At 46.9% G+C, this 24,503-nt stretch overlaps 1 protein-coding gene across 1 annotated transcript; it reads left to right on the top strand.

The window, feature by feature from the left end:
• Positions 1–473: 473 nt before the first annotated feature.
• Positions 474–11,912, top strand: LOC138364443 (uncharacterized protein PF3D7_1120000-like). Its single transcript, XM_069324078.1, has 2 exons — positions 474–671; positions 11,682–11,912. Exons 1-2 carry the CDS (start codon positions 474–476, stop codon positions 11,910–11,912), a joined length of 429 nt encoding a protein of 142 aa, XP_069180179.1.
• The last annotated feature ends 12,591 nt before the right edge of the window (positions 11,913–24,503 follow it).

The raw sequence follows: 24,503 nt of genomic DNA, 5'->3' as shown, positions 1-24,503 counted from the left end.
GACACTTAGAATATCACAAGTATATTCGTTGTACATTTATTTGCTATTTCAAAATGTTTCGTGTCTCAGCATTTCGTAGTGATCCAGCAAGTGAAATAGGGAACTTAATTCGTGCCAAGAGGACCGAATTACAAACTCTTGCACACGAGTATCAACTAGGTGCTCCCCATGGAGCCTGCAAAAATGACTTGCACAATCTTATCTTGGATCACCTCTTAGATGAAGGAATTATAGACTCTGATGCTCACGAAAACTATTCTATTGCAGATAAACATGCTTTACTGGCAGCTATGAAGCTAAAGCTCGAACTAGCGAACATAGAGCGTGAACAACAAAAAGAAGCTCTCCAGATACAGGAACGAGAGGCTGCCCTAAAGCGTGACCAACTTCAAGAACAAGCTGCATATGAGAAAGAAGCTCTACAATGAAGAGAACGAAAAGCTGCCCTAAGGAAGGAAGAACAGGAACGCGAGATGGCCCTAAAGAAAGAAGAGGCGGCCCTACACCAAGAGCGTGAGCGAGTACAGCTTGAAACAAGAAAACGTCACCTGGAGATGCAACGCGAGCACGATAAGAAGCAAGCTGATATGGCTCTAGCATGCCGTCAACAAGAACTCACCTTGGAAACTACACACCTCATTCAGCGCCAACAAGCTACCGCTAGTCTCCCAGTAAGCTTCTATGTCTCCCATGCAAGTAAGTTAATGCCACCATTCGTTGAGACAGAGATAGACGTGTTTTTTACCACTTTTGAGACCCTAGCTAAAAAACTTAGCTGGCCTGAAGATCAATGGTCTACCCTTCTCAGAGTGCATCTCACAGGTAGAGCTGCGGTTACTCTCAGTACCTTAGCGTCTGAGAATGACTACCAGACCCTGAAGCAAGCAGTTTTAGACGCCTATCTTCTCTCCACCGAAAGCTACAGACGAAAATTCCGTGACCATCTAAAGGCAAGTACCACCACCCTTTTAGAATTTGCCAATACAAAGAAAAGATATTTCATGAAATGGCTGGAAGCAGCACATGTCTCTACATTTTCAGAACTCGTCAACCTCATTCTAGTTGAGGAATTCTTTAGACGTGCTCCCCTTCCACCTGTTTATATTTAGCAGACAAAGAAGAAACCGACTACATCAAATGTGCGAAGTCGGCTGACACCTACAGCCTCATACATCGGCTAACACCAGACCCACCGTCCAGTAAGAAGTCTTGGTATAGTTATGATAAAGTGAGTACCGATCAAGCGAGCTCCCAATTGTATTGTAAGTATTGCAAGCTCTATGGACATACCATAGATAAAAGCGGAAAAGCCCAATACAAAGGCTATAGTGAAACAACTAAACCCAAACCGACTCCTCCTAAGTCCGGTAAGCCTGTGATGAATGTTGGTGTTCCTGTTAATGATCTTTTTCTCTTCAGCAAACACCTGTATCCTGGAACTGTCTCTGCCAACAGTACAGATTCGGAGGGACGTTCTAAAGTGAAGATCTTGAGGGACACAGCGGCTCTTCAGTCAATAATATTGAAATCAGCTGTGCCTAACATCACCTACACTGGAGAAACCGTCCTTATCACTGACCTCACTGCTACCACCCCGTATCCACACGCCAGAGTCCACCTTGATTGTCCTTTCGTGACCGGTGAAGTCCAAGTCGCCATCAGGGAAAAGCCTTTTCCCATGTCTGGAGTGCAACTTCTCCTGGGCAATGACTTGGCTGAAGATCTTTAACCTTCCAACCTGATCATCATGGACAAACCCCAGGTATGTGACTCTGTAGTAGACAACCCCATCTTAAAGTATGTTCCAGCAGAGGTCCAAGAAAGTGATGAAGTTTCTCCTCCGGTTTTGGTGACCACCCGTGCACAAGCTGCACGCCCGCAACCAGCTGACTCTACTGCAACCGCTGTCCCTCAAGACCATCAGAACCTACCACAGAATCTTACTATGCTGGAGTTCCGTAAGTTACAGAGGGAGGATCCTTCATTAACACCATTATTCTTCCAGGCTGAGACTCAACCTGACAGTATCCCTGGGTTCTTCCTAAAGAATCAGTTGCTCTACCGCAGGTACAGACCCAGTAAGCTGACGGAGGATGACGATTGGGCAAATGTCGAACAACTAGTGGTTCCCACCAGCCTATGGCCCGATATTCTACACCTGGCCCACGGAGCACTTTCTCACTATGGTTTTAACAAAACCTACCAGTGAATCAGACAAGACTACTACTGGCCAGGTATGGTTAAAGACGTCAAAAGTTACGTGCAACAGTGTCATACATGTCAGATGGCAGGTAAACCTAACATCCCGATTCCCAAGGCTCCTTTAATTCCCATCTTGGTGCCTGCGGAACCTTTCCACAGACTCATCATAGACTGTGTTGGTCCTTTACCCCGGACCAGTTCTGGCAACGCTTATATACTAACCATCCTGTGTCAACCACCAGATTCCCCATAGCGGTTCCAGTAAAGAACATTACGGCTGCTACGGTGGTAAAACAACTATTGAAGATCCTTACCCAATACGGATTTCCAAGAGAGGTTCAAAGTGACTGTGGCACCAACTTCACCAGTGATCTCTTCAAGAAGACACTGGAAGAGTTCAACATCACTCAGGTATTGTCCAGCCCCTATCATCCTGCTTCACAGGGTTCTCTTGAACGTAGTCACCAAACGATTAAATCACTCCTAAAGAAATTTTGCAATGAAACCACGAAAGACTGGGATAAAGAACTTGACATCCCCATGTGCATTTTCAGAAGTCTCCCAAATGAGTCTCTAGGAGTATCTCCTTATGAGATGCTCTACGGACGTAAGTGCCGTACTCCTCTCAAAGCTTTTAAAAACTCTCAACGTAATGCCACCTTCAGTGACCCTCAGAATGTGCCTCAGTTTCTTCCTTGTGTGCACCCTTCAGGACATCAAGGACACTCTTCAGGACATCAAGGACACCCTTCAGGACATCAAGGACACCCTTCAGGACATCAAGGACACCCTTCAAGACATCAAGGACACCCTTCAGGACATCAAGGACACCCTTCAGGACATCAAGGACACCCTTCAAGACATCAAGGACACCCTTCAGGGCATCAAGGACACCCTTCAGGACATCAAGGACACCCTTCAAGACATCAAGGACACTCTTCAAGACATCAAGGACACCCTTCAAGACATCAAGGACACCCTTCAAGACATCAAGGACACCCTTCAGGACATCAAGGACACCCTTCAGGACATCAAGGACACCCTTCAAGACATCAAAGACACCCTTCAGGGCATCAAGGACACCCTTCAGGACATCAAGGACACCCTTCAAGACATCAAGGACACTCTTCAAGACATCAAGTAACGCATAACGCGTTGGTGTTCGGCTGTTCAAAGCTAGGGGTATGGCCTCGTCACATAGAATAAAAAAAAATAGAAAATCTGGAACTTCGTCTGTGGTAAGGTAAGGAGAAGACACACAAAACACAAGTAAATTTTAACAATGGAATTTTAATTACGTTAAATAAACAAACCATGAATAAAATGGACATACAAATTCGTATAATAAAATCAATCAATCAAAATAATAAGAATAAGTAAATGACAAAATGAAAAGTTACGTTAAGACAAGTGAGCAATAACAAGCTGTGCAATATATAATAAAATGAGAGGTGCGGGAATATTGGCTTTAAGCTATCACCTCTCTTAGTACACGTAAGCCAAGCGCTTAGTCTACCAGGAAGAAGTGTTAACCGTATGAAAGCACTGAATATTCTGAGGACTGAGGTCGTGGCGGCCCCAGACATCAAGTAGTATGGGGGGGTGGAGTGCAGTTGCAGCCAGACCGGCGGCCAATCAGCGAGTAGCCGGCAACAAGACAGGTAGTTTGGCGGTTTGAGGCTGAGCAGGTGTCCCTGGCTGCATACGTTTTGCGCTCTGGCAAACCTTGGAGATGTTGTTGTCGTTGTTGGACATTTCTTCCATAGTAGTTTTATATAGATGTAACGACGTATTTTTGGAGGGAAGAGCAGGCTCAATCTCTTGAAGGAGATTATCATCACAACTCTCCCCCGAAGCCTGCGGTTCTGGAAGAAGTACGTCGTTATGTGGTGGAGTAATGGATGGAGTCGCTTCTACTTCATAAACTCTGGAGAGATCATGGGCTAAGATGTTGTCGGAATCTTGGTATAGCGTGTCTCCAGGTTGAATTTCTGCAGTTAGCAAGCCCATAGTAGAAGACGTTGAGATGGGAAGTGGGCGTGCTGCAGGAGGTGTAGGGTGGTGTGGTCCGTGTTGATGGTGGACCGAGCACTTTGCAGGTGTGGAGTGAAGTGCTGGAGCTTCAGGATGATGAAGAGTAGCTCCTTGCCAATGGTTCCGTAGTTCCTTGTAGCAGTAGTCGCTGACAGGTGTATTCTTCTCGCCTCGTTGCTGCATCACGACACCACCAACGTCGGTACCACTGGCGTCGACATGGAGGATGAAGGGCTTATCTGACGAGGTGAGAGTGGAATTAGAATATGGCAAAGGAGCACTATTATTATCCTGAAAGTATTTGGGAAGATCATTAAGGATTTCGGAATTAGAAAGCGCTGACTCCTTGTCAGTGCTTTCGGGAGGAGAAGCTGGGAAGGTCTCACTGTGGATGTAGGGTTCTGTGAAGTAGAACAGTTAATCAGGACAGTGGGAGGAGTACCATTATATTGTTTCAGGAGGTTGACGTGGCACAGCTGGGTCTTCCGCCGCCTATCTGGAGTCTCTGACGTAGTTGTTGTTATTTCTGCACTCTTTGATGCGGTAGGGTCCTGAAAACCTGTTTTGTAAAGGTGAACCTGGGATAGGGAAGTATGCTAGAATGAAGTCTCCTGGCTTAAATTTTCGTACTTTGCTGGTCTGGTCGTAATGAGTCTTCATCCTCTCCTGGGCTTTCAATAGATTATCATGGGCAAAACGGTGGACTCTCTCTAGAATGTGTTGAAGGTTTTGAAGAAACTGGGGGACATTCTCATGCTCACTGAGGGTGGCATTTCTGAGAGAGTCTTTGAAAGCCTTAAGGGGAGTACGGCACTTACGGCCGTAGAGCATCTCATAAGGAGATACTCCTAGGGACTCATTGGGGAGACTTCTGTAAATACACATTATAAGGTCGATTTGCTTATCCCAATCCTTAGAGGTTTCACTACAAAACTTTTTCAAGAGTGCTTTGATAGCCTGATGACTACGTTCAAGAGAACCCTGTGAAGCAGGATGATAGGGGCTGGACAATACCTGTTTGATGTTGAACTCCTCCAGTGTCCTTTTGAAGAGATCACTGGTGAAGTTGGTACCACAGTCGCTCTGAATCTCCCTGGGAAATCCATATTGAGTGAAGATCTTCAATAAATGCTTTACAACCGTAGCAGCCGTGATGTTCTTCACTGGAACTGCTATGGGAAATCTGGTGGTAGGACACAGGATGGTTAAGATATAGGCGTTACCCGAACTGGTCCGAGGTAAAGGACCAACACAGTCTATTATGAGTCTGTGGAAAGGTTCCGCAGGCACCTGTATGGGAATCAGTGGCGCTCTGGGAATGGAGACGTTCGGTTTGCCTGCCATCTGACATGTATGACACTGTTTTACGTACTGTTTGACGCTATTTACCATACCTGGCCAGAAGTAGTCTTGACGAATTCCATGGTAAGTCTTGTTGAAGCCGTAGTGGGAGAGTGCTCCGTGGGCCAGGTGTAGAATAGTGGGCCGCAGGCTGGTAGGAATCACAAGTTGTTCGATGTTGGCCCAATCGTCCTCCTCCTTCAGTTTACTGGGTCTATATCTGCGGTAGAGCAAGTCGTTCTCTAGGAAGAACCCAGGAATACTGTCGGGTTGAGTCTCAGCCTGGAAAAACAATGGTGTTAAAGTAAGATCTTCCCTCTGCAACTTACGGAACTCCAACTTGGTCAGATGCGGGGGTAGTTTCTGAGGGTCTTGAGGGACAGCGGTAGCAGTAGAGTCAGCTGGCTGTGGACGTGCGGCTTGTGCATGGGTGGTCACGAGAACCGGAGGAGGAACTTCATCACTCTCTTGAACCTCTGCTGGAACATACGCTAGAATAGGGTTACTTGGCACAGAGTTACACACCTGGTGTTTGTCCATGACGATCAGGTTGGTCGGTTGCAGGTCTTCTGCCAAGTCGTTGCCTAGGAGAAGTTGCACTCCAGGCATGGGAAAAGGCTTTTCCCTGACGGCGACTTGGACTTCTCCGTTCACGTACGGACAATCCAGGTGGACTCTGGCGAGAGGGTATGGAGTGGTAGCAGTGAGGTCAGTGATGAAGACAGTTTCTCCGGAGTAGACGATGTTGGGCACAGCCGACTTCAAGATGATCGATTGAAGAGCCGCTGTGTCCCTCAAGATCTTCAATTTGAAACGTCCCTCCGGATTTGAACCGTTGGCAGAGACAGTTCCAGTATACAGGTGGTTACTGAAAAGAGAAAGATCATTAGCATTAACACCAACATTCATCACAGGCTTACCGGACTTAGGAGGAGTTGGTTTGGGTTTTTGTGGGTCAGTGGTTCCCTTGTATTGAGACTTACCACACTTGTCTATGGTATGTCCATAGAGTCTACAATACTTGCAGTATAATTGCGAGCCAGCTTGATCGGTGCTCACTTTCTCATAACTGGACCACGACTTCTTACTGGAGGATTGTTCGGGTGTCAGCCGGTGGATGAGGCTGTAAGTGTCAGCCGACTTAGCACACTTCAGGTAGTCGGTTTCTTCTTTATCTGCTAAGTAGAGGCGGACAGGAGGCGGCACACGTCTCAAGAATTCTTCAACAAGCATCAGGTTGACGAGTTCTGTAAAAGTAGAGACATCTGCTGCTTCCAGCCATTTCATGAAATACCTCCGTTTTGTGTTAGCAAACTCGAGGAAGGTAGTGGTACTTGCCTTCAGGTGGTCACGGAATTTCCTTCTATAACTTTCAGTAGAGAGGAGGTAGGCGTCCAACACTGCTTGTTTCAGAGTGTGGTAGTCATTCTCAGACGCCAAAGTACTGAGTGTGACTGCAGCTCTACCTGTAAGATGGACTCTGAGAAGTGTGGCCCATTGGTCGACAGGCCAACTGAGTTGATTAGCAAGGGTTTCAAAGGTGGTAAAAAACACATCAACTTCTGCTTCTACAAAGGATGGCATTAACTTACTTGCATGTGATATATTAAAACTGACGGGAAGATTGGCAGTAGCTTGCTGGCGTTGAGTGAAGTGTGAAGTTTCCAACGCGATTTTGCGTTGACGACACTCTAGAGCCAGAGTTGCTTGTTGCTTGTCATGTTCGCGTTGCATCTCCAATTCGCGTTGTTTGGTTTCAAGCTGTACTCGTTCCCGCTCACGTAGTAATGCGACCTCACGTTCGTGTTCTTCTCTCCTCAAAGCAGCCTCGCGTTCTTGTTGTTCTCTCCTCAAAGCAGCCTCGCGTTCTTGTTGTTCTCTCCTCAAAGTAGTTTCGCGTTCTCTGAGGGTGATTTCTCGTTCTTGTTCTTCCCTTCGTATGGCAGCTGCTTCTCTTTGCTGCTCACGTTCAATCTTGGCCAGCTCTAGTTTAAGTTTCATCGTTGCCAAGTCAGTTTTATCTGCAATATAGTAAGTTTCATGAGTTTCAGAGTCGATCTTACCTTGCTCTAAATAGTAATCCAGCAACAGGTTGTGTAGGTCATTTTTGTTGGCTTGGTAGGGAACTTCTAGTTGATACTCATGTGCAAGAGTTTGTAATTCAGTCCTCTTGGCACGACTTAAAGTCCCTATTTCACCTGCTGGATCTGCACGGAAAGCTTGGAGACGAAACATGGTGAATTTAGCAAATAAAGGTACAACGAATATTCAGTTATAATGAATGTCAGAAACAGGACAACGTGGCAACTGGTACCTATCCTGGGGGATCTTTAACAATTAAAGTTAAGTACAAGGTGTTAAATGATTAATTTAAATCAAGGGCGCAGGAAATCTTGTACCCGGTACTCATGTAAGAGGATAAGGGCAAGAAAATCCTACTAACAAATGAAACAAGAGTTTCGAAAACAAATGAAACAGTTAATTGCCTCAAAAGTAAAATTGGTAGTCCAAGGATGTAGGCATACCTTGCCAAGTCTCTATAGGACATAAAGCAAGTTTTTCCTACTGAATTTAATATGATACTTACAGAATTAGCGAACTTTTGTGCTCTGAAAAAGTAAGCTAATTCCCTACCGTTGTATGTATCATCATCTCTGACTGACGTGTAGGGGTGCGAGGTGTCAACTGGTGACGAGAACTGCTGCTGAGGTCCCAATTCAGCAACTAAAGTTCGAGCTAGAGGAACTATGGCCCTCTTTGTCCTCCTACAGTCAGATTGCAGAAGATTGGGTGCTCTTGACCCGGGGCAGACCACAGTACCAGGGTACCAATATGATGATCTGTCAAAATGAGAAATATCCAAGGGACAAAGATGGTAAACACGAGTAATAACACGGAGGGAGAGATGACCAATTAAGAGTATGACTGAGGCCTACAGTCACCACGTAATCCAAAGTTGTCTCACCTTCACCATATGTTACTCTCGTAATGCACAATACACCGCACCATAGAAAAATGAAATTGAATATGAAAAATAGTAAAAGCTACGTTAACAAAGTTAAATACGCTTACCATTAATTACCACTTGGCACCAGTACCTGAGTGAAGCTCCTAGGACAGGCCCCCATATAATATGTGACGGTAACGCGTTGGTGTTCGGCTGTTCAAAGCTAGGGGTATGGCCTCGTCACATAGAATAAAAAAAAATAGAAAATCTGGAACTTCGTCTGTGGTAAGGTAAGGAGAAGACACACAAAACACAAGTAAATTTTAACAATGGAATTTTAATTACGTTAAATAAACAAAACATGAATAAAATGGACATACAAATTCGTATAATAAAATCAATCAATCAAAATAATAAGAATAAGTAAATGACAAAATGAAAAGTTACGTTAAGACAAGTGAGCAATAACAAGCTGTGCAATATATAATAAAATGAGAGGTGCGGGAATATTGGCTTTAAGCTATCACCTCTCTTAGTACACGTAAGCCAAGCGCTTAGTCTACCAGGAAGAAGTGTTAACGTATGAAAGCACTGAATATTCTGAGGACTGAGGTCGTGGCGGCCCCAGACATCAAGTAGTATGGGGGGGTGGAGTGCAGTTGCAGCCAGACTGGCGGCCAATCAGCGAGTAGCCAGCAACAAGACAGGTAGTTTGGCGGTTTGAGGCTGAGCAGGTGTCCCTGGCTGCATACGTTTTGCGCTCTGGCAAACCTTGGAGATGTTGTTGTCGTTGTTGGACATTTCTTCCATAGTAGTTTTATATAGATGTAACGACGTATTTTTGGAGGAAAGAGCAGGCTCAATCTCTTGAAGGAGATTATCGTCACAGACACCCTTCAAGACATCAAGGACACCCTTCAGGACATCAAGGACACCCTTCAGGACATCAAGGACACCCTTCAAGACATCAAGGACACCCTTCAAGACATCACGGACACCCTTCAGGACATCAACGACACCCTTCAGGACATCAACGACACCCTTCAAGACATCAAGGACACTCTTCAAGACATCAAGGACACCCTTCAAGACATCAAGGACACTCTTCAAGACATCAAGGACACCCTTCAAGACATCAAGGACACTCTTCAAGACATCAAGGACACCCTTCAAGACATCAAGGACACCCTTCAGGACATCAAGGACACCCTTCAGGACATCAAGGACACCCTTCGAGACATCAAGGACACTCTTCAAGACATCAAGGACACCCTTCAAGACATCAAGGACACCCTTCAGGACATCAAGGACACCCTTCAGGACATCAAGGACACCCTTCAAGACATCAAGGACACCCTTCAAGACATCAAGGACACCCTTCAGGACATCAAGGACACCCTTCAGGACATCAACGACACCCTTCAAGACATCAAGGACACTCTTCAAGACATCAAGGACACCCTTCAAGACATCAAGGACACTCTTCAAGACATCAAGGACACCCTTCAAGACATCAAGGACACTCTTCAAGACATCAAGGACACCCTTCAAGACATCAAGGACACCCTTCAGGACATCAAAGACACCCTTCAGGACATCAAGGACACCCTTCAAGACATCAAGGACACCCTTCAAGACATCAAGGACACCCTTCAGGACATCAAGGACACCCTTCAGGACATCAAGGACACCCTTCAAGACATCAAGGACACCCTTCAGGACATCAAGGACACCCTTCAGGACATCAAGGACACCCTTCAAGACATCAAGGACACCCTTCAGGACATCAAGGACACCACTCAGGACATCAAGGACACCCTTCAAGACATCAAGGACACCCTTCAGGGCATCAAGGACACCCTTCAGGACATCAAGGACACCCTTCAAGACATCAAGGACACTCTTCAAGACATCAAGGACACCCTTCAAGACATCAAGGACACCCTTCAGGACATCAAGGACACCCTTCAGGACATCAAGGACACCCTTCTAGACATCAAGGACACTCTTCAAGACATCAAGGACACCCTTCAAGACATCAAGGACACCCTTCAGGACATCAAGGACACCCTTCAGGACATCAAGGACACCCTTCAAGACATCAAGGACACCCTTCAAGACATCAAGGACACCCTTCAGGACATCAAGGACACCCTTCAGGACATCAACGACACCCCTCAAGACATCAAGGACACCCTTCAGGACATCAAGGACACCCTTCAATATATCAAGGACACCCTTCAAGACATCAAGGACACCCTTCAGGACATCAAGGACACCCTTCAGGACATCAACGACACCCCTCAAGACATCAAGGACACCCTTCAGGACATCAAGGACACCCTTCAAGACATCAAGGACACCCTTCAAGACATCAAGGACACTCTTCAAGACATCAAGGACACCCTTCAAGACATCAAGGACACCCTTCAGGACATCAAGGACACCCTTCAGGACATCAAGGACACCCTTCACGACATCAAGGACACCCTTCAAGACATCAAGGATACCCTTCAGGACATCAAGGACACCCTTCAGGACATCAAGGACACCCTTCAAGACATCAAGGACACCCTACAGGACATCAAGGACACCCTTCAAGACATCAAGGACACCCTTCAAGACATCAAGGACACTCTTCAAGACATCAGGGACACCCTTCAGGACTTCAAGGACACCCTTCAAGACATCAAGGACACCCTTCAGGACATCAAGGACACCCTTCAGGACATCAAGGACACCCTTCAAGACATCAAGGACACCCTTCAGGACATCAAGGACACCCTTCAGGACATCCTTCAAGACATCAAGGACACCCTTCAAGACATCAAGGACACCCTTCAGGACATCAAGGACACCCTTCAGGACATCAAGGACACCCTTCAGGACATCAAGGACACCCTTCAAGACATCAAGGACACCCTTCAGGACATCAAGGACACCCTTCAAGACATCAAGGACACCCTTCAAGACATCAAGGACACCCTTCAGGACATCAAGGACACCCTTCAAGACATCAGGGACACCCTTCAAGACATCAAGGACACTTCAAGACATCAAGGACACCCTTCAGGACATCAAGGACACCCTTCAAGACATCAAGGACACCCTTCAGGACATCAAGGACACCCTTCAAGACATCAAGGACACCCTTCAGGACATCAAGGACACCCTTCAAGACATCAAGGACACCCTTCAAGACATCAAGGACACCCTTCAGGACATCAAGGACACCGTTCAAGACATCAAGGACACTCTTCAAGACATCAAGGACACCCTTCAGGACATCAAGGACACCCTTCAAGACATCAAGGATACCCTTCAGGACATCAAGGACACCCTTCAGGACATCAAGGACACCCTTCAAGACATCAAGGACACCCTTTAGGACATCAAGGACACCCTTCAAGACATCAAGGACACCCTTCAAGACATCAAGGATACCCTTCAGGACATCAAGGACACCCTTCAAGACATCAAGGACACCCTTCAGGACATCAAGGACACCCTTCAAGACATCATGGACACCCTTCAAGACATCAATAACAGTTCAAGACACCAAAGACACACTCAGACACCAAAGTTACTCTTCGAGACATCAAGGACACACACCCAAAGGCACTTTAAGAATATAATCAAAGACATCAATAACGCACTCAAAGATGTCAAAATACTACTTTTGTCTTCAAAAGTTATTCTCTAAGACATCAAAAGTTATTCTCAGAGTTATCATAAGTTATGTAAGTTGTTTAAGGTAAGTTACATTAGGTTAGGTTAGGTAAATTTGATTAAGTTACATCAGTTAGGGGAGGAATAGGTTAGGTTATGCCCGAAGATGTCTTACAGAACAACATTGATGTCTTAGAGAACAACATTGATGTCTTAGAGAACAACATTGATGTCTTGGAGAACAACATTGATGTCTTGGAGAACAACATTGATGTCTTGGAGAACAACATTGATGTCTTAGAGAACAACATTGATGTCTTAGAGAACAACATTGATGTCTTAGAGAACAACATTGATGTCTTAGAGAACAACATTGATGTCTTAGAGAACAACATTGATGTCTTAGAGAACAACATTGATGTCTTACAGAACAACATTGATGTCTTAGAGAACAACATTGATGTCTAGAGAACAACATTGATGTCTAGAGAACAACATTGATGTCTTAGAGAACAACATTGATATCTTAGAGAACAACATTGATGTCTTAGAGAACAACATTGATGTCTTACAGAACAACATTGATGTCTTAGAGAACAACATTGATGTCTAGAGAACAACATTGATGTCTTAGAGAACAACATTGATATCTTAGAGAACAACATTGATATCTTAGAGAACAACATTGATATCTTAGAGAACAACATTGATATCTTAGAGAACAACATTGATATCTTAGAGAACAACATTGATATCTTAGAGAACAACATTGATATCTTATAGAACAACATTGATATCTTAGAGAAAAACATTGATATCTTAGAGAACAACATTGATATCTTAGAGAACAACATTGATATCTTAGAGAACAACATTGATATCTTAGAGAACAACATTGATATCTTAGAGAACAACATTGATATCTTAGAGAACAACATTGATATCTTAGAGAACAACATTGATATCTTAGAGAACAACATTGATATCTTAGAGAACAACATTGATATCTTAGAGAACAACTTTGATGTACGAAGATGAGCTAGAGATTACCTTTGATGATTCTGAGAATAAGTTTGATGAACGGAGATATCTTACAGAACGACTTTGGTAACTGAGACTTGCTTTGATGACTTAGAGATTAACTTTTGTGGACATGAGAATGCCTTTTGAGAATAACTTTGATGTCTTAGAGAACAACTTTTGATGACTTAGAGAATAGCTTTAATGAACGAAAATGAGTTAGAGATTACCTTTGATGACTATGAGAAGAACTTTTGATAACTCTGAGAATAACTTTTGATAAATCTGAGAATAACTTTGATGACTGAGAATAACTTTGATGATTGAGATTAACTTTTGTTGGATCTGAGAATAACTTTTTTGATAGCTCTGAGAATAACATTTGATGAACGAAGGTGAGTTAGAGATTACCTTTGATGACTCTGAGATTAACTTTGATAACTGAGAATAACTTTGATGAACGAAGATGTCTTGGAAAGTTTCTCTGATGAACGAAGGTGACTTAGATAATAACTTTGATACCTGAGAATAGCTATTGATGGCTCAGAGATAAACTTTTGATGGCTCTGAGAATAACTTTTGATGTCTTAGAGAATAACTTTTGATGTCGTAGAGAATAACTTTTGATGTCTTAGAGAATAACTTTTGAAGACAAAAGTAGTATTTTGACATCTTTGAGTGCGTTATTGATGTCTTTGATTATATTCTTAAAGTGCCTTTGGGTATGTGTCCTTGATGTCTCGAAGAGTAACTTTGGTGTCTGAGTGTGTCTTTGGTGTCTTGAACTGTTATTGATGTCTTGAAGGGTGTCCATGATGTCTTGAAGGGTGTCCTTGATGTCTTGAAGAGTGTCCTTGATGTCTTGAAGGGTGTCCTTGATGTCCTGAAGGGTGTCCTTGATGTCTTGAAGGGTGTCCTTGATGTCCTGAAGGGTGTCCTTGATGTATTGAAGGGTGTCCTTGATGTATTGAAGGGTGTCCTTGATGTCTTGAAGAGTGTCCTTGATGTCTTGAAGAGTGTCCTTGATGTCTTGAAGAGTGTCCTTGATGTCTTGAAGGGTGTCCTTGATGTCTTGAAGAGTGTCCTTGATATCTTGAAGGGGTGTCCTTGATGTCCTGAAGGGTGTCCTTGATGTCTTGAAGGGTGTCCTTGATGTCTTGAAGAGTGTCCTTGATGTCTTGAAGGGTGTCCTTGATGTCTTGAAGGGTGTCCTTGATGTATTGAAGGGTGTCCTTGATGTATTGAAGGGTGTCCTTGATGTCTTGAAGAGTGTCCTTGATGTCTTGAAGAGTGTCCTTGATGTCTTGAAGAGTGTCCTTGATGTCTTGAAGGGTGTCCTTGATGTCTTGAAGGGTGTCCTTGATGTCTTGAAGGGTGTCCTTGATGTCTTGAAGGGTGTCCTTGATGTCTTGAAGAGTGTCCTTGATGTCTTGAAGAGTGTCCTTGATGTCTTGAAGGGTGTCCTTGATGTCCTGAAGGGTGTCCTTGATGTCTTGAAGGGTGTCCTTGATGTCTTGAAGGGTGTCCTTGATGTCTTGAAGGGTGTCCTTGATGTCTTGAAGGGTGTCCTTGATGTCCTGAAGGGTGTCCTTGATGTCTTGAAGGGTGTCCTTGATGTCCTGAAGGGTGTCCTTGATGTCCTGAAGGGTATCCTTGATGTCTTGAAGGGTGTCCTTGATGTCCTGAAGGGTGGCCTTGATGTCTTGAAGGGTGTCCTTGATGTCTCGAAGAGTGTCCTTGATGTCTTGAAGGGTGTCCTTGATGTCTTGAAGAGTGTCCTTGATGTCTTGAAGAGTGTCCTTGATGTCTTGAAGGGTGTCCTTGATGTCTTGAAGAGTGTCCTTGATGTCTTGAAGGGTGTCCTTGATGTCTTGAAGGGTGTCCTTGATGTCTTGAAGGGTGTCCTTGATGTCTTGAAGGGTGTCCTTGATGTCTTGAAGGGTGTCCTTGATGTCTTGAAGAGTGTCCTTGATGTCTTGAAGAGTGTCCTTGATGTCTTGTAGGGTGTCCTTGATGTCTTGAAGAGTGTCCTTGATGTCTTGAAGAGTGTCCTTGATGTCTTGAAGAGTGTCCTTGATGTCTTGAAGAGTGTCCTTGATGTCTTGAAGGGCGTCCTTGATGTCTTGAAGAGTGTCCTTGATGTCTTGAAGAGTGTCCTTGATGTCTTGAAGGGTGTCCTTGATGTCTTGAAGGGTGTCCTTGATGTCCTGAAGTGTGTCCTTGGCTATATTTCTTACTCCACGAAGTATACTGTTATTTACGCGAGTGCTGAAAGAAGTTTCCTCTTGACTATTTTTGTACTCTAAGAAGTATGCTGTTAGTTAAGAAAGGATTGAATTAAGTTTCACCTGACATGAAAAGATAATGAAATTGACTATTTTTTAGTTGATTGACGATGGATAAAGTTAGTTATGAACAGTGATGGAAAGTTTCCTTCGACTATTTAGCTAAGAGAAAAAGGTTAGTTTAGTTAAGAATAGTGTTGAACGAGGTTAATCCTGACTATTGTTTAGTTGATTGACGAATATTTTAGTTAAAAATGAAGAATATGACTTTTTCAGTTGATTGGAGAATACTTTTAGTTTGCCTTGACTATTTTTTAGTTGATTGGCGAAGGATTTCAGTTAAGGGACGTTAAGAAATGAATGTCTTTGTACATTTGATTTTAAAGAACATGTAAGAGAATGAACACAGTGAACAAATGGAGAAGAAGATAAAGAACATAGAATAAATGAAGATAAAGCTGATGAACACAGTGAACATGGAGAATATGGCAAAGAACATAGTGAACATGGAAGGGAATGTGAAGAACACAGTGAACTTGAGGGGAATATGAACTTACAGAGAACATGAAAACATGATAAAGAACATAGAAAATATGATTAGAATGTGCAGAGAACATTATGAGACTATGACAAAGATCACAGAAAAATGGAGAAACTGGTGAAAAATATGAACTGAACATGCTGTGAATATTTGCTGAACATGGAGTGAACATAGATGAGAATGTGAAGAACATAGTAAATATTGAGAAAATATACAAATACAGCTGGAGTATTGAAGGTTTGGATAAGATGGGAATGGAGGAGTAGTAGTAATTTACTTGTTGATTTATATTAGAAGGTCTGAAATGTAGCGATCTTAAATCTTGGGGGATTTGGGTTGATATAGTGAATATACAGGAGTGAACTAAGGAAGGGGGAGAAATGCTGAAACTCTGTAATTGCCTTGGCCTTATTTACGGCATGTAAAATAGCTATTTTTTAATTTTAAGGAATTTGGTTAGATAGTAAAGAAGATACGAGAGAGAACTAAGGTGGGGACAAGAACTGGAGCTCGGTAATTGTTTGGATCTTATTTACTGTGTCTGATGTACAGGGGGTTTAAATTTCAGGGAAATTGATCTGGTATTAACGAAGATACGAGAGGAAAGTGAGGCGGAGGACAAGAGCTAGAGTTTGGTAATTATTTGGATCTATTTTACTATGTCTAAAATACAGAGGATTTGAATTTCAGGGAAATTGATGTGTTACTAAGGAAGATATGAGAAGGGTTAAGGTGGAGGACAGGAGCTGGAGCTCGATAATTGTGTTGTCTTTACTTAGTCAGTAAACTTGACTTACTCAGTGTGTTAGAAGTATGGCAGGTTTAAAGTTCAGGAAAATTGATAGGTTATTCATGAAGATACGGGAGGGAACTAAGGTGGGGGACCGGAGCTGGAGCTCGTTAACTGCTTTGGTTTGATTTATTACGTTTGAAACATGACTGTTTAAAATTTCCGGGAAATTGATTAAGTATTAGCATAGATACGAGACGGAACCAAGGTGGGGGACGAGAGCTGGAGCTTGGTAATTGTTTGGAACTATTGTTCTATGGCTGAAATAAAATGGGTTAAAATTTCAGAGACATTGATTACATACTAAAGAAGATACGAGGCGGACTAAGGCGGGAAGGGAGCCGGTCGGCCGAGCGGACAGCACGCTGGACTTGTGATCCTGTGGTCCTGGGTTCGATACCAGGCGCCGGCGAGAAACAATGGGCAGAGTTTCTTTCACCCTATGCCCCTGTTACCTAACAGCAAAAATAGGTACCTGGGTGTTAGTCAGCTGTCACGGGCTGCTTCCTGGGGGTGGAGGCCTGGTCGAGGACCGGGCCGCAGGGACACTAAAAGCCCCGAAATCATCTCAAGATAACCTCAAGAAGAACGGGAGCTAGAGCTTTGTGTTAAATTATCGTATTGTACTTTGTCTGAAATACTGTGGGTTTATATTTCAGGGAAATTGCTTTGTTAGTATTGAATCTACGGCATGGGAATAATAAAGACTAAATTATTGTATTTTACTACGTTTGAAATACATGGTTTAATTTTCAGGGAAATTTATATATGCCTTAAGCAGTCTGAAGGGGCCCATGAACGAGCATAATAACTTTTAGTGGGCCCCTGAGTGAGCATTTTGGTTGTTTTTATTATTAGCGATATTGTTTGGCGAATACTGTAATTAAAACTCTTGTTTATAACTTGTGTAAACTAAAATTAGATGACTAAATAAAAATATGAATAAATAAATACGTTTTATTAATGCATATAGAATATGTATAAATTATTACGGTGGTGAACGCTGGCAATGACTGGTGGAGCGCTGGCATGTAGTTTAATGTCAGGTGTTGAGGCCCTCGGGACAGGTAGCCGGCGGCAGGTTAGGTATTGAGGGTCTCAGGCCTGGGGTGACTTAGGTAGCCTCGGGGCAACTTAATGACTTAAGTGGTGAAGGTGATATTGAGGTGTCTGGGAGGGAGCGTGTAAAGCTGATGTGATGACGCCTTGTGCTGTAAAGCAACTAACATTATGATGTCTAAAATGTTATTAGTTGTAGGGTAATATGAAGGATGGGGGTGGTAGGGGGTGTAAGGTAAGAGGTAGAGAGAGGGGGTAGGGGGGAGGGTCGGGCCAGATATTACAGCTGTTTTTTTTTTTTGGAGTAAAGAGGAAGGAGAGGCATAGGTGAAGGGAAGTATAGAAGTGGGAAATACAGTGAGAGGTATGAAAGCAGGCGGGCTGTCCGCCTTGCTGACACAATGTGTGGGTGTTGGCAGCTAAGCTAAGCTGGCTCCCTCTTGTCAGGGAGCTGTGAGTGTGTGAGAGGTTCTTCACATGTGTTTCACCATATATGGATGTCCATAGATGACTACTGTGTAGCATTCATATATACACACTCCGATGCTTCCACACATGTTGTTCTGTTTAAGGCTCTTTATTTTATTATTATTATTTATCGAGTTGTTCATATATACACATATATGAACTGTTCAAATATACACATATATAACTCATCTGGGGATTATATACTGTGCGGCGGGGTTTTCGTCCAGAGAATCGAGGCTCTTGGGCCACCAGCTGTGGGAGCGGGGCGTCTCATCTTGGAGCAATCTTTCAAACATTGGGTCCTCTAACATTTCGATGGTGTTCCACACCCTGATGGCTTGGTGCTGCAGTCTGATGTTTAGTGGCTGTATGTTCAGGAGTTCGTGGAGCTCCTGGATTGTCTGATCATATGGTGGACGGTGTTTTGCTGCTCTCCTAAGCGCCTTATTTTGTACTGCTTGCAGTTTCTGCATGTTAGTTTTCTTTATGGTGTGTAGTGGTACTGGGGGATACTCTAGATGCGGCCGAACTAGAGCCTTATATAGGTGGATCTGAATGTTAGTACTGAGGCTTCGGAATCTTTTCAGTTTTCCTAATGCTGCTTTGGCTTTGTTTAGTCGGTCCTTTACATGAATTTGTATCCCTGTTCTATTGATCATAAGTCCCAGTATTCTGCCTACCTCCGCATATTGGATCGGATGGTTGTCAAGGATGATGGGGTCCGGGTTTCTTTTCGCAATGTGTATTATCTGAAACTTTTGTTTGTTGGTGCTAATTTTCCATTGCTTCTCAAAGTTGTTTATGAGTTCAGTTGCCGCCTTGGTCTTGTCGGCTAGTAGCGGCTTTGGTGGTCCCGGTTGGCATATTATTTGTGACACCTGTATGATAAGGTAGGGATGGTGGGGGGGGGGGTGGCAGGGGGGAGGGGAGGTCGGGACAGGTGTCCTGGGGGGGTGTGAAGGGCCGGCCAGCCAGGTAATTAATAACATCTCGTGTAGCCGGATAATGCTATATTATAGTTATATAGAAATACACTAGTTTCTAAGTAAAATTTCTACTTGAAGAATACAGTCTAAAATATCTGTTTATGACGGTGGAGTTTATTATCGGTAATTCGATTTCTTTATTATGCACCCCATACCCATGCCGTGGGCGGTGGTGTAGAGGGTTACAGGGGCACATAATGGTTCAGGAACTGAACCCTCTAGTTCGTTTAGCTAAGCAAATAACAATCTTTTGTCGCTAGTTACACAATTATTAATGTTATATATAAATGTACACATACTCATGCATGCACATATACATACGTATACATATATACATACACACACATATTCAATCACCCACACAAATACACACATCAATAATCTTTTGTGTCACAAGTGATTCAACAAGAGGCTCACAACAGTCACTATACAAGGCACTTTACACCTATAGTGAGTCGCACAGTTACTAGTCTCGCTCCACACCCACCCAATATTCTCCATAAGATGGCAGCGGACTTTACACTGAATTTTCCCCAAAAGATTTCTTTAACAAACTTCTATCATCTCTGAAATTATTTTCCTCATAAGAATTCTATAACTCCAAATTGAAAATTTATCAGGAAACCCGACACAGTCCAGCGGGTGTAGTGTGGGTGTTGTCCCCGTGGTCGTGGTGGTGGAGGTGTTGTCCCCGTGGTCTTGGTGGTGTGTGTGTTGTCCCCGTGGTCTTGGTGGTGTGGGTGTTGTCCCCGTGGTCTTGGTGGTGTGGGTGTTGTCCCCGTGGTCTTGGTGGTGTGTGTGTTGTCCCCGTGGTCTTGGTGGTGTGGGTGTTGTCCCCGTGGTCTTGGTGGTATGGGTGTTGTCCCCGTGGTCTTGGTGGTGTGGGTGTTGTCCCCGTGGTCTTGGTGGTGGAGGTGTTGTCCCCGTGGTCTTGGTGGTGTGTGTGTTGTCCCCGTGGTCTTGGTGGTGTGGGTGTTGTCCCCGTGGTCTTGGTGGTGGAGGTGTTGTCCCCGTGGTCTTGGTGGTGGAGGTGTTGTCCCCGTGGTCTTGGTGGTGTGGGTGTTGTCCCCGTGGTCTTGGTGGTGTGTGTGTTGTCCCAGTGGTCTTGGTGGTGGAGGTGTTGTCCCCGTGGTCTTGGTGGTGGAGGTGTTGTCCCCGTGGTCTTGGTGGTGGAGGTGTTGTCCCCGTGGTCTTGGTGGTGGTGGTGTTGACCCCGTGGTCTTGGTGGTGTGGGTGTTGTCCCCGTGGTCTTGGTGGTGGAGGTGTTGTCCCCGTGGTCTTGGTGGTGTGGGTGTTGTCCCCGTGGTCTTGGTGGTGGAGGTGTTGTCCCCGTGGTCTTGGTGGTGGTGGTGTTGACCCCGTGGTCTTGGTGGTGTGGGTGTTGTTCCCGTGGTCTTGGTGGTGTGGGTGTTGTCCCCGTGGTCTTGGTGGTGTGGGTGTTGTCCCCGTGGTCTTGGTGGTGTGGGTGTTGTCCACGTGGTCGTGGTGGTGGAGGTGTTGTCCCCGTGGTCTTGGTGGTGGTGGTGTTGACCCCGTGGTCTTGGTGGTGTGGGTGTTGTCCCCGTGGTCTTGGTGGTGGTGGTGTTGTCCCCGTGGTCTTGGTGGTGTGGGTGTTGTCCCCGTGGTCTTGGTGGTGTGGGTGTTGTCCCCGTGGTCTTGGTGGTGTGGGTGTTGTCCCCGTGGTCGTGGTGGTGGAGGTGTTGTCCCCGTGGTCTTGGTGGTGGTGGTGTTGACCCCGTGGTCTTGGTGGTGTGGGTGTTGTCCCCGTGGTCTTGGTGGTGTGGGTGTTGTCCCCGTGGTCTTGGTGGTGTGTGTGTTGTCCCCGTGGTCTTGGTGGTGTGTGTGTTGTCCCCGTGGTCTTGGTGGTGGTGGTGTTGTCCCCGTGGTCTTGGTGGTGTGGGTGTTGTCCCCGTGGTCTTGGTGGTGTGGGTGTTGTCCCCGTGGTCTTGGTGGTGTGGGTGTTGTCCCCGTGGTCTTGGTGGTGTGGGTGTTGTCCCCGTGGTCTTGGTGGTGGAGGTGTTGTCCCCGTGGTCTTGGTGGTGGAGGTGTTGTCCCCGTGGTCTTGGTGGTGTGGGTGTTGTCCCCGTGGTCTTGGTGGTGTGGGTGTTGTCCCCGTGGTCTTGGTGGTGTGGGTGTTGTCCCCGTGGTCTTGGTGGTGGAGGTGTTGTCCCCGTGGTCTTGGTGGTGTGGGTGTTGTCCCCGTGGTCTTGGTGGTGTGGGTGTTGTCCCCGTGGTCTTGGTGGTGGAGGTGTTGTCCCCGTGGTCTTGGTGGAGTGGGTGTTGTCCCCGTGGTCTTGGTGGTGTGTGTGCTGCCTCCGTGGTCTTGGTGGTGTGTGTGTTGTCCCCGTGGTCTTGGTGGTGTGTGTGTTGTCCCCGTGGTCTTGGTGGTGTGTGTTGTCCCCGTGGTCTTGGTGGTGGAGGTGTTGTCCCCGTGGTCTTGGTGGTGGAGGTGTTGTCCCCGTGGTCTTGGTGGTGTGGGTGTTGTCCCCGTGGTCTTGGTGGTGTGTGTGTTGTCCCCGTGGTCATGGTGGTGTGTGTTGTCCCCGTGGTCTTGGTGGTGGAGGTGTTGTCCCCGTGGTCTTGGTGGTGGAGGTGTTGTCCCCGTGGTCTTGGTGGTGTGGGTGTTGTCCCCGTGGTCTTGGTGGTGGAGGTGTTGTCCCCGTGGTCTTGGTGGTGTGGGTGTTGTCCCCGTGGTCGTGGTGGTGTGGGTGTTGTCCCCGTGGTCTTGGTGGTGTGTGTGTTGTCCCCGTGGTCTTGGTGGTGTGGGTGTTGTCCACGTGGTCTTGGTGGTGGTGGTGTGGGTGTTGTCCCCGTGGTCGTGGTGGTGGTGGTGTGGGTGTTGTCCCCGTGGTCTTGGTGGTGGTGGTGTTGTCCCCGTGGTCTTGGTGGTGTGGGTGTTGTCCTCGTGGTCTTGGTGGTGTGGGTGTTGTCCCCGTGGTCTTGGTGGTGTGGGTGTTGTCCCCGTGGTCTTGGTGGTGTGGGTGTTGTCCCCGTGGTCTTGGTGGTGTGGGTGTTGTCCCAGTGGTCTTGGTGGTGTGGGTGTTGTCCCCGTGGTCTTGGTGGTGGAGGTGTTGTCCCAGTGGTCTTGGTGGTGTGGGTGTTGTCCCCGTGGTCTTGGTGGTGTGTGTGTTGTCCCCGTGGTCTTGGTGGTGGAGGTGTTGTCCCCGTGGTCTTGGTGGAGAGGGTGTTGTCCCCGTGGTCTTGGTGGTGTGTGTGTTGTCCCCGTGGTCTTGGTGGTGTGTGTGTTGTCCCCGTGGTCTTGGTGGTGTGTGTTGTCCCCGTGGTCTTGGTGGTGTGGGTGTTGTCCCCGTGGTCTTGGTGGTGTGGGTGTTGTCCCCGTGGTCTTGGTGGTGTGTGTGTTGTCCCCGTGGTCTTGGTGGTGTGGGTGTTGTCCCCGTGGTCTTGGTGGTGGTGGTGTGGGTGTTGTCCCCGTGGTCGTGGTGGTGGTGGTGTGGGTGTTGTCCCCGTGGTCTTGGTGGTGGTGGTGTTGTCCCCGTGGTCTTGGTGGTGTGGGTGTTGTCCCCGTGGTCTTGGTGGTGGTGGTGTGGGTGTTGTCCCCGTGGTCGTGGTGGTGGTGGTGTGGGTGTTGTCCCCGTGGTCTTGGTGGTGTGGGTGTTGTCCCGTGGTCTTCGTGGTGGTGGTGTTGTCCCCGTGGTCTTGGTGGTGGTGGTGTTGTCCCCGTGGTCTTGGTGGTGGTGGTGTTGTCCCCGTTGTCTTGGTGGTGTGGGTGTTGTCCCCGTGGTCTTGGTGGTGGAGGTGTGGGTGCTGTCCCCGTGGTCTTGGTGGTGGTGGTGTGGGTGTTGTCCCCGTGGTGGTGGTGGTGGTGGTGTTGGTGTTGTCCCCGTGGTCTTGGTGGTGGTGGTGTTGTCCCCGTGGCCTTGGTGGTGGTGGTGTTGTCCCCGTGGTCTTGGTGGTGTTGTCCCCGTGGTCTTGGTGGTGGAAGTGTGGGTGTTGTCCCCGTGGTCTTGGTGGTGGTGGTGTTGTCCCCGTGGTCTTGGTGGTGGAGGTGTGTTTGTTGTCCCCGTGGTCTTGGTGGTGGTGGTGTGGGTGTTGTCCCCGTGGTGGTGGTGGTGGTGGTGTTGGTGTTGTCCCCGTGGTCTTGGTGGTGGAGGTGTTGTCCCCGTGGTCTTGGTGGTGGTGGGTGTTGACCCCGTGGTCTTGGTGGTGTGGGTGTTGTCCCCGTGGTCTTGGTGGTTGGAGGTGTTGTCCCCGTGGTCTTGGTGGTGTGGGTGTTGTCCCCGTGGTCTTGGTGGTGGAGGTGTTGTCCCCGTGGTCTTGGTGGTGGTGGTGTTGACCCCGTGGTCTTGGTGGTGTGGGTGTTGTCCCCGTGGTCTTGGTGGTGTGGGTGTTGTCCCCGTGGTCTTGGTGGTGTGGGTGTTGTCCCCGTGGTCTTGGTGGTGTGGGTGTTGTCCCCGTGGTCGTGGTGGTGGGGTGTTGTCCCCGTGGTCTTGGTGGTGGTGGTGTTGTACCCCGTGGTCTTGGTGGTGTGGGTGGTTGTCCCCGTGGTCTTGGTGGTGGGGTGTTGTCCCCGTGGTCTTGGTGGTGTGGGTGTTGTCCCCGTGGTCTTGGTGGTGGTGGGTGGTGTTGTCCCCGTGGTCGTGGTGGTGGTGGTGTGGGTTGTTGTCCCCGTGGTCTTGGTGGTGGGGTTGTGTTGTCCCCGTGGTCTTCGTGGTGGTGGTGTTGTCCCCGTGGTCTTGGTGGTGGTGGTGTTGTCCCGTGGTCTTGGTGTGGTGGTTGGTGTGTCCCCGTTGTCTTGGTGGTGTGTGGGTGTTGTCCCCGTGGTCTTGTGTGGTGGAGGTGTGGTTCTGTCCCCCGTGGTCTTGGTGGGGTGGAGTGGGTGTTGTCCCCCGTGGTGGTGGTTGGTGGTGGTGTTGGTGTTGTCCCGTGGTCTTGGTGGTGGTGGTGTTGTCCCCGTTGCCTTGGGGTGGTGGGTGTTGTCCCCGTGGTCTGTGGTGTGTTGTCCCCGTGGTCTTGTGTGGTGGAAGGTGGGTGTTGTCCCCGTGGTGTCTTGGTGGTGGTGGTGTTTGTCCCCGTGGTCTTGGTGGTGGGGTGTGTTGTTGTCCCCGTGGTCCTTGGTGGTGGTGGTTGTGGGTGTTGTCCCCGTGGTGGTGGTGGTGGTGGTGTTGGTGTTGTCCCCCGTGGTCTTGGTGGTGGTGGTGTT

The sequence above is a fragment of the Procambarus clarkii genome, chromosome 13, assembly GCF_040958095.1.
Source record: "Procambarus clarkii isolate CNS0578487 chromosome 13, FALCON_Pclarkii_2.0, whole genome shotgun sequence".
NCBI lineage: Eukaryota > Metazoa > Arthropoda > Malacostraca > Decapoda > Cambaridae > Procambarus > Procambarus clarkii.
The sequence above is the reverse complement of the archived record's forward strand: the minus strand, read 5'-3'. Positions and strand labels throughout refer to the sequence as shown.